This window comes from Brassica napus (assembly GCF_020379485.1).
Source record: "Brassica napus cultivar Da-Ae chromosome A6 unlocalized genomic scaffold, Da-Ae chrA06_Random_5, whole genome shotgun sequence".
NCBI classification, from domain to species: domain Eukaryota; kingdom Viridiplantae; phylum Streptophyta; class Magnoliopsida; order Brassicales; family Brassicaceae; genus Brassica; species Brassica napus.
In genome coordinates this window covers 1-10,406 of record NW_026014066.1, presented here as the reverse complement: position 1 = coordinate 10,406, position 10,406 = coordinate 1, and the positions used below count along the sequence as shown (strand labels likewise).

The window sequence follows — 10,406 nt, the reverse complement described above, 5'->3', positions numbered from 1 at the left end:
GTGGTTTTTGGGGGGTGGGGGTTTGTGGTTTTGGGGTGTTGGGGGTTGTGTTGTGGGGTGGGGGGGTGGGGGGGTGGTGGTTGGGGGGTGGGTGGGGGGGGGGGGGTTGTTGTTGTGGGGTTTGGTGTGGGTGGGGGGTGGTGGTGGGGGGGGGGGGGGGGTGGGGGGGGGTTGGGGGTGGGGGGGGTGGTTTGTGGGGGGTGGTGGTGTGTTTGGGTTGGGGGGGGTGTTTGTTTGTTGGTCTGGGGTTGGGGTGGTGGTGGGGTGTTTTGGGGGGTGGGGGGGTGGTGTGGGTGTGGGGGGGGGGCTTGGGGTTTGGGGGGGTTGGTTGGGTGGGTGGGTGGTGGTGTGTGGTGGGGGTGGTTTGGGGGGTTTGGGTTGTGGTGTTGGGGGTGTGGGGGTGGGGGGGGGTGGGGGTGGGGGGGGTGGGGGGTGGGTGTGGGGGGGGTGGTGGGTGGGGTTGTGTGTGGGGGGGGGGTGGGTGTTTGGGGGTTGGGGGGGTTGGTGGGGTGGTGGTTGGGTGTGGGGTGGGTTTGGGTGGGGGGTGGGGGGTTGGGGGGGGGTTGGTGGTGGGGTGGGGGGTGGTGGTGGGGGGTGTGGTTTGTTGGGGTTGTGGGGGGGGGTGTGGGGGGTGTGGTTGGTGTGGGGGTGGGTGTTGGTGGGGTGGGTGGGGTTGTGTGGGGGGTGTGGGGGTGGGTGTGGTGTGGGGGTGGTTGTTGGGGGTGTTGGGGGGTTGTGGGGTGTGGGGTGGTGGTGGGTGGCGGGGTGGTTGGTGTGGGGGGTTGGGTGTTGGGGGGGGGGTGGGGGGGGGGGTGGGGGGTTGGGTTTGGTGTTGGGGTGGGGGGGGTGTGTGGGGTTTGTGGGTTTGGGGGTGGGGGTTTGGGGTGGTGGGGGGTGTTGGGGGGGCTGTTGGGTGTGGGGGGGGGGGGGTGTGGGTGGGGGGGGGGGGGGGGGGGGGGGTGGGGTGTGGGGGGTGGTGGGGTGGTTGGGGTGGGGGAGTGGGGGGTGGGGGGGCGGTGGGGTGGGGTGGGGTTTTGTCCCCCCCCCACACTCAACACCCAAAACCCCCACAAACTGGGTTTGGGTGACCCTGGGTTTACCCCCAATGAACTAAACGGTGTAAAACCCACAACACCCAAATTGCAATTGGGGCCAAACAAAACAGTACCCCTGACGCTATTCCGGTAATAGGATCGCCTCTTGTAGAATTATTAGCGGAAGTGCTAGTGTTGGGACAATCCACTTTGACTCGTTTTTATAGTTTACACACTTTTGTATTACCTCTTCTTACGGCTGTGTATTTATGTTAATGCATTTCTTAATGATACGTAAGCAAGGTATTTCTGGTCCCTTATAAATAATATAGATTCTAGATATTTTAATTACTAATTTATCTTATTACTTGGTGAAGGAACAATCGTATTTTATTGCTATAAATATGGATTATTAAAAAAATAAGACATGTATTTGGATATTTCCCTTCAACTCCACAATTGTATTATTTTTTTGACATAAAAAGTTGAAAGGGAATTCTATGAAGAGAAAATGGATTATGGGAGTGTGTGACTTGAACTATTGATCGGGCCGTGCAGAAATATGACTTTATCTGCTACATTGGAATTCACAACCAAATGTGTCTTTGTTCCAACCACTGTGTAAGCCCCATACAGGGGATAGGCTGGTTCACTTGAAGAGAATCTTTTCTATGATCATAATACCCGACGATGTCGTGGATGAGTGGGCTCCGTAAAATCCAAAAATCCAGGAGATTAAGGGATGGAACATAATCAGGATTATGTTTTTAGCTATTTTTACTAAAAAAGAGCTAAAAAAAAATAAAAAATTAATAGTATGTAAATGCATTCATTTCCTCTGCATCGACTCGATTTCTGATACTATCGGAGTGAATACAGGATCTAATGAAGAGTAGAGGGGGTAGACTTCATTAGTAACAAGTAAATCCTTTGTATTTGAAAAATCTCGATATAATTTTTGAGATTAAGGATTAATTGATAAGGTATGAGACGATCCAGAAAGCACTAATCATGATCAACTTTTAAGCTTACGTGGGTGTTGAGCATTTACCTGTAAGAATGGAATTTATGGTAATCTTTAGTTGCAAAACTTTGGAATCGGATAATTCTTTTTTTACATATTAAATACTTGTGGATAACATATATATTTTTTGTATGTATTAATTTAGTTTGGTTAATTCTTGCTCGAGCCGGATGATGAAAAATTATCATGTCCGGTTCCCTCGGGGGATGGATCCATAAGAATTCACCTATCCCAATAACAAAAAAACCAGATTTGAATGATCCTGTATTACGAGCTAAATTAGCTAAAGGTATGGGTCATAATATTACGGAGAGCCCGCATGGCCCAATGATCTTTTATATATTTTTCCAGTAGTCATTCTTGGTACCATTGCCTGTAACGTAGGCTTAGCGGTTTTAGAACCATCAATGATTGGTGAACCTGCGGATCCTTTTGCAACTCCTTTGGAAATATTACCTGAATGGTATTTCTTTCCTGTATTTCAAATACTTCGTACAGTGCCTAACAAATTATTGGTGTTCTTTAATGGCTTCAGTACCGGCGGGATTATTAACCGTACCCTTTTTGGAAAATGTTAATAAGTTCCAAAATCCATTTCGTCGTCCAGTCGCGACAACCGTCTTTTTGATTGGCACCGTGGTGGCCCTGTGGTTAGGTATTGGAGCAACATTACCAATTGATAAATCTCTAACTTTAGGTCTTTTTTAATTAAATTTATTCAATTGTAAAATAAAAGGCGCGTGGGTATCTAGGGAGTAGTCATTTCAAAATGAATTCTCCCTAGATACATATCTAAATTAATTTTATTAAGTAAAATAGGTTTGACTGGAAAATCGAAATTACGTTGAAGGTTTAAAATCCATTTCAATTTTAAATTGACTTTTTAGTCAAATTTTTTTTAATGCTTTTTTTATTTTTTTTCTAAAATGTCTAATATCTTTTTTACATCTTCTATGTGAAAATGTTCCATTTTGATAAGGTCTTCTTGACTGTTATTCAAAAGATCCAATAATGTATGTATATTGGACTTTTTGAGACAATTATAGATTCTGGGAGGCAATTCTAATTGGTCAATAAAAATATATTGAAACGCTAGTTCTTTTTTTTTTTTTCTTAGGTTAACTAATCTATTATGAAAAGGAAAAAGGGGTAAAGTAACTTGATGTTGATTGTTCTCTAAATAGAACGTTTCTTCTTCTACATGTAGAAAAGGAATAAATAAATTAATCAAATTCCGGGAGGCTTCATGAAGTGCTTCTTTAGGAGTTAAACTTCCATTTGTCCATATTTCTAGAAAAGAATCTCTTGTTTTTCATTCCCATTCCCATAAGAATGAATACTATGATTCGCATTTTGAACAGGCATGAATACAGCATCTATAGGATAACTTCGGTCTTCAAAGTTATTTGACATTTTTAAACTATATCCGCGATTCCTCTCGATTTTTAATCCAATACACAAATTTATTGGTTCCGTTAAGGTAGCTATATGCTGTGTATTATCAACGATTTCCACAGAGGGCGGTAAAACTATGTCTCGAGCAGTTATATATCCGGGACCTTGGACACAAATAAGCGCGTTGCGCGTTCCATATAGATTACTTTTTAATACAATCTCGTTCAAATTCATTAAAATTCATGTACTGATTCTTGAATACCGACTATGTTAGAATAGTCATGTGGTATGTTCTCAGATTTTGCACGTGTAATACATGTTCCTTCTATTCGCCAAGTAAAGCTCTTCGCATCGCAATGCCTATTGTGTCGGCTTGACCTTTCATAAGTGGAGACAGAATAAAGCGTCCATAATAAAGACGCTTACTGTCTCTTCTTGATTCAACACACTTCCACTGTAGTGTCCGAGTAGATACTTTGACTTTCTCTCGAACCATAGTAATTTTATTTGATCAGATCATTGAATCATTTATTTCTCTTGAAACCCTTTCAGCCTTTATTTAGTTCTATACACGTCGTTTTTTAGGGGGTCTACAACCATTATGTGGCATAGGGGTTACATCTCGTACGAAACTTAAAAGTATACCGCTTCTACGAATAGCTCGTAATGCTGCATCTCTTCCTAGTCCAGGGCCTTTTATCCTTACTTCAGCTCGTTGCATACCTTGATCCACTACTGCTCGAATAGCATTTCCTGCTGCGGTTTGAGCAGCAAAAGGTGTTCCTCTTCTTGTACCCCTGAATCCACAAGTACCCGCGGAGGACCAAGAAATCACCCGACCCCGTACATCTGTAACGGTCACAATGGTATTGTTGAAACTTGCTTGAACATGAATAACTCCCTTTGGTATTCTACGTACATTTTTACGTGAACCACTACGGGTATTTTTACGTGAACCAATTCTTAATATAGGTTTTGCCATATTTTTTCATTTCACAAGAAATATATGGATATATCCATTTCATGTCAAAACGGACCTTTTTTTTACTAGCTCCTTGGAAGTGCCTTTCCTTTAGTAAGATTATCCTTGTCTTTGTTTATGCCTCGGGTTGGAACAAATTACTATAATTCGTCCCCTCCTACGGATTAGCCGACACTTTTCACAAATTTTACGAACGGAAGCCCTTATTTTCATAGTTGTTATTCCTTAATTCTCTTAATATACTTATTGTTGGACGAAAAAAAGGTTTCTTGATATTTTTGAATCTTGAATTGTATCTTCGTGAAAGGAATGTTGAATTTCAAAAAAACCACTGACTTATTTGAATCCTTGTTATGGAGTCTAGAAAGTGGCTGTTCCCCGATTAACTTAATACCTAAGAACTTACTAAAATTTTTACCCCCCTTTTTCTCCTATAGGTATACCTATACAAAAATATGTCGAATCCTTTCAGAAGCATGACCTAAAATAAAAAAAATCTTTAGTATCTAAACAAAATCGAACCATACCGTTCGGAAGTGATTCATAAAGAAAACTTTCATTAATTCATTTTTTTCTTTAATTTCATTCGGGGTAAAAAATTCTAAACTTTTTAGCAGGGGTGGTATTACACAACCCCCCCCCCTTTTTTTCACAAATGCTAAGTTCCGGATATCCAATTTTGATATTAGAAGGATTACCATATATAACACAAAATTTCTCCGCCGATTTTTTAGTCGAGCTTCTCGATCTGTCATTATACCTTGAGAAGTTGAAAGGATTACAATTCCTATTCCGCCTAAAATTCGTGGAATTCGTTGAGAGTTAGAATAGATTCGTAGACCCGGTCGGCTTATTCTCTTTAAATTTAAAATCGTTTTATAGGATTCTTTCTTATTTCGTCTATGTCTTAGGGTTAAAATCAAAAAATATTGATTGTTTTCGCGATGTTTCCTTACGTTTTCGATAAAACCCTCTCGTAAAAGTATTTTAACAATGCTTTCGGTGATGTTAGTCGATCCTATCCGAACTGTTCCTTTTCTATTCATGTCAGCATTTCGTATAGAGGTTATTATATCAGCAATAGTGTCTTTCCCCATGATAAGTTAAAATTCCTTAATTGTTCTATAATTTTGATATAATCAACATGTTATTTTTCTTTTATTTATATAAAAATAGAGACGAATTATATATTAATATATGAATTCAATTATTAATATATAAAATTATTAAGGGTATATGCGTGATACACAATCTATTAATTATAATTAATTTGATTTCAATACCATTTTTTAATCCTATCCTATATTAACTATCGATATTTAGGTCTTATAATACTTCAGGAGCTAATGAAACTATTTTAGTAAAGTTTAATTGTCTCAATTCCCGTGGGATCGCCCCAAAAACGCGAGTTCCTTTTGGATTTCCTTCTTGATCAATGACAACTGCGGCATTGTCGTCATATCGTATTATCGTCCCATTCTTACGTTTGAGTTCTTTACAAGTACGTACAATTACAGCTCTGACCACTTCTGATCTTTCTAGAGTAGTATTGGGATTGCTTCCTTGATTACAGCAACAATAACGTCACCAATATGAGCATAGCGGCGATTACTAGCTCCTATTATTCGAATACACATCAATTTTCGAGCCCCGCTGTTGTCTGCTACATTCAAATAGGTTTGTGGTTGAATCATATTTTTGTATCTCTTCTTTTAGTGCAAAGGACGAAGTAAAAAAATATTGTTTGTCAAAAAAAAACTTAGAATCTTTTTATCCTTAAATGTTATTTAGCTTTTTCATTCTATATTCCTATTCAGAAATAATGAATTGGGTTTTTATAGGCATTTTTGATGCCGCGATTGAAATAGCTTTTCTGGCTATATTTTCTGGTACACACCACCCATTTCATAAAGGATTTTACCTGGTTTAACCACAGCTACCCAGTACTCTGGGGATCCTTTCCCAGAACCCATACGCGTTTCCGCGGGTCTTACTGTAACTGGCTTGTCTGGAAATATACGTACCCAAATTTTTCCACCACGTCGTATATTTCGTGTCATTGCTCGTCGCCCTGCTTCTATTTGTCTAGATGTAATCCAAGCGGGTTCAAGTGTTTGAAGAGCATATCTGCCAAAACAAATACGATTCCCACGAGAGGATATTCCTTTTAGTCTTCCTCGATGTTGTTTACGAAATTTGGTTCTTTTTGGGTTATAGTTGATGGGTTTTTTCTAAATGAGAAATTCCATCTCTACTGCAGAACTGGACGTGAGAGTTTCTTCTCATCCAGCTCCTCGCGAATAAAAGGATTAATTAAGATATAGATGTAGTTAATGATTAATCCTATTAATCATGGTATTTTTTTTTATTTCATCTTATCTCTTCTAAATTTGTGTATGTCTTTTTTGAAATAGAATCAAAGATCAATTTTATTTCGATTTATTTAAAAAAACGTAATATCATCATTACAAATGTAATTTTTATTAGAGTTAGAATATTATAACAAATCCTTATTTTTTTTCATTGTTTTTTTCATCTTTTATTACTGTTTTATTTGAAAAAAAAAAACCAATTTTTCGCCGGCGAATATTTACTCTTTCAATATCTATTTAAGTTTGCTGTTTATCCCCGAGGTCTCAGAATCAAAATCAGAATAGATAATAAAGTTTCTGGTTTATTCCGCCATCCTGTCCAATGAATTACTAAGATTTCTTGTTCACTAGAATCCTATATATTCATGGGTTCCGTCGTTCCCATCGCTTCTTGATTAATCATTAGGCCTGAATTCTACAATGGAGCTTTTACATGAAATTTTGAATTTCTTTTTTTTTTGAGGCAATTTTCTCAGTTTTGATTGTCTCAAGGCTCTTAATTTTTTGTTTTCGGAACAGATTTATCTAATTATTATTATTTATCTAATTATTATGAATGAATCTGTATTGATGCTTTATTACATTGCTTTTCTTACAGTGACCTCATAGATTTTCCAAATTGGAATCATATATCATTAATATTCAAATTTTTCGCTCTTTCTTTCATCCTTCCATTTATCCGCATACTTTTTGATTACCTTTCATAACTTAATAATCATCTTTCTTTATTCTTTTTTTTAGTCAGTTGCTCCAATGATATGATCAGCCTATCATATCTTGACTAATTTTTTGGATCCAGATAATGCGAAGCAATGAGTTGCTTAGGTTATTTATTAATGCTGTAGTTATTAGTTGGTAAGTTCTTTTTTTTTTTTATCGTAATCTAACCCTAAACCAACGAGTCACACACTAAGCATAGCAATTATATCAAAGGAGTTTTGATGGAAATGTTTATTCAACCTTATAGAATTGCTTATTTTTTTTTCTTAAACATAAAAAAGAAGACTACAAGTTTTTATTTTTATTTCTTTATAGTGTTATACTACATAGTTTTCGTTTTTTATCATTGGATAAAATGTAAAGACAAATAAAGTTTTTTTATTCTTCGTCTACGAATATCCAAATTTTATTCCTAAAACCCCATAAATAGTTCGAACTGTATAGGAACAATAATCAATTTTAGCTTCAATTGTTTGTAAAAGGAACTCTGCCTTCTCTGATCCATTCAACACGTGCAATTTCTTTTCCGTCGATACGTCCTGCAATTTGTACTTGAATTCCTTTTGTATTCGCCTGTTCAGTTAATTCAATAGCTTTTTCATTGCTTTTCGAAAAGAAACGCGATTTTTTAATTGGCCAGCTATAAATTCTGCAAGAATATTAGGATGCCCATACGGATTGGAAATTCGGGTAATAGCAATGTTGAGTTTTCTATTGACACAATTAAGTTCTTTTGAACATTCATCTGTAATTCTTCGATTCTTCGGGTTTATCTTCAATTAATAATTTAGGAAATCCCATATAGATTATGATCTGAATGAGATCGATTCTTTTTTGAATTTCGATACGTGCAATTCCCTCCATACCAGAGGATATTCTTATATTTTTTGGACATAATTTTTAATACAGTCTCGTATTTTTTTATCTTCTTCTAAACCTTCAGAATACTTTTTTGGTTGTGCAAACCAAATAGAATGATGACTTTGGGTTGTACCAAGTCTGAAACCAAGTGGATTTATTTTTTGTCCCATGGGCCTCCACTACTATATGTATCGTAACATGTTAGATTTATGTTTTCATTGCTGCATCCAGGTTTTTTTAAATACATTAAATATTCTTCATATTGTTGATATAAGGATATATCTTCCAATACGATAGTTATATGACAAGTGGATCTTTTTATTGGGTAACTCCGTCCTCGTGCCCGAGGTTTTAATTTTTTCACCGTATTTCCTTGATTCACTTCAGCTTTACTAATGACTAAATTGGTTTCTTTGAAACCCTTATTATGACTAGCATTTGCTGCTGCAGAATAAACTAATTTAAAAATGGGATAACATCCTCGATACGGCATAAGTTCTAATATCATAAGTGCTTCTTCGTAGGAACGTCCACGGATCTGATCAATAACTCTCCGTGCTTTGTGGGCAGACATAGATATATATTGCCCTAAAGCATATACGGAAGTATATGATTTCTTCTTTTTCTTCTTTATCATAAGGTTTACCTCTCACTAAAAAAAAAAATTATATTCATTATTCATTTTTTGAATTCATTTAATTAACGACGAGATCTATTATCATTTTTCGCGTGTCCTCTAAAATTTATAGTAGGTGAAAATTCTCCCAATTTATGTCCTACCATAAGGTCGATTATATAAACGGGTAAGTGTTCCCTTCCATTATGTATAGCGATAGTATGGCCAATCATTGTGGGTATAATAGTAGATGCCCGGGACCAAGTTATTATGATTTCTTTTTCCGCCTTTGTATTAAGCTTCTCTATTTTTCTTAATAAATGCTTTGCTACAAAAGGATTTTTTTTTAGTGAACGTGTCACAGTTAATTAACTCCTATTTTTTTTAAGACGAAGAAAGAAATTCGATTTTCTCTCCTATTTACTACGGCGACGAAGAATCAAAGTCTCACTATTTTTTTCCTTTTTCTAGTTCTTCTTCCAAGCGCAGGATAACCCCAGGGGGTTACGGGTTTTTTCTACCAATTGGAGCCCTCCCTTCACCACCTCCATGGGGGTGGTCGACAGGGTTCATAACTACTCCTCTTACTACAGGACGTTTACCTAGCCAACATTTCGATCCGGCTCTACCCAAACTTTTCTGGTTACCCCAACATTTCCCACTTGTCCGACTGTTGCTGAGCAGTTTTTGGATATCAAACGGACCTCTCCAGAAGGTAATTTTAATGTGGCCGATTTCCCCTCTTTTGCAATCAGTTTCGCTACAGCACCCGCTGCTCTAGCTAATTGTCCACCCTTTCCAAGTGTGATTTCTATATATGTATGGCCGTGCCTAGGGCATATCGTTGAAGTAGATTCTTCTTTTTGATCAATCAAAACCCCTTCCCAAACTGTACAAGCTTCTTCCAAAGCATACGGCTTTCTGAATGTAGATGATGATATCTATACGGATGGATCTTATCTTATATATATCGTAGAATTCTTCTATATATGGTAGAAGTACCACACGAGTGGATATATAGGAATCAAAATCTGCCGAATAAACTTATGTTATGATCTTCTACATCCTAGGTCTTCCCGTTCCGTCATCTGGCTTATGTTCTTCATGTAGCATTCAGACCGAATGACTCTATGAAATTACGTCGATACTTCCACATATTATGGGTAACGTAGAGACCATCTCTATTTTTCCCCGGGGGAATCTTAGAATTACCACTGCTTAGCTTCAATTCGCCTCTGACCATCAAATGAATATGGAATAACCCGTCCTCCTCTCTCTTTGAAACAAGGGGCGCTTATGGTCTGTCTCGGTGCTTGAAACAATTTTGTCTTCTCCATATTACTTATATCTAGAGTCCAATTCTTTTATATGAGGAACTACTGAAACTCAATCACTTGCTGCC

General features: G+C 37.9%; 1 protein-coding gene across 1 annotated transcript; it reads right to left on the bottom strand.

Moving 5' to 3' along the window:
- Positions 1-4,098: 4,098 nt before the first annotated feature.
- On the bottom strand, positions 4,099-4,435 carry LOC125594380 (30S ribosomal protein S11, chloroplastic; the record flags this gene model as incomplete). The annotated part of the gene is made up of 1 exon (XM_048770643.1): positions 4,099-4,435. A coding segment is annotated over exon 1 (337 nt), but the record flags the coding sequence as incomplete, so codon positions are not given.
- Positions 4,436-10,406: the final 5,971 nt, after the last annotated feature.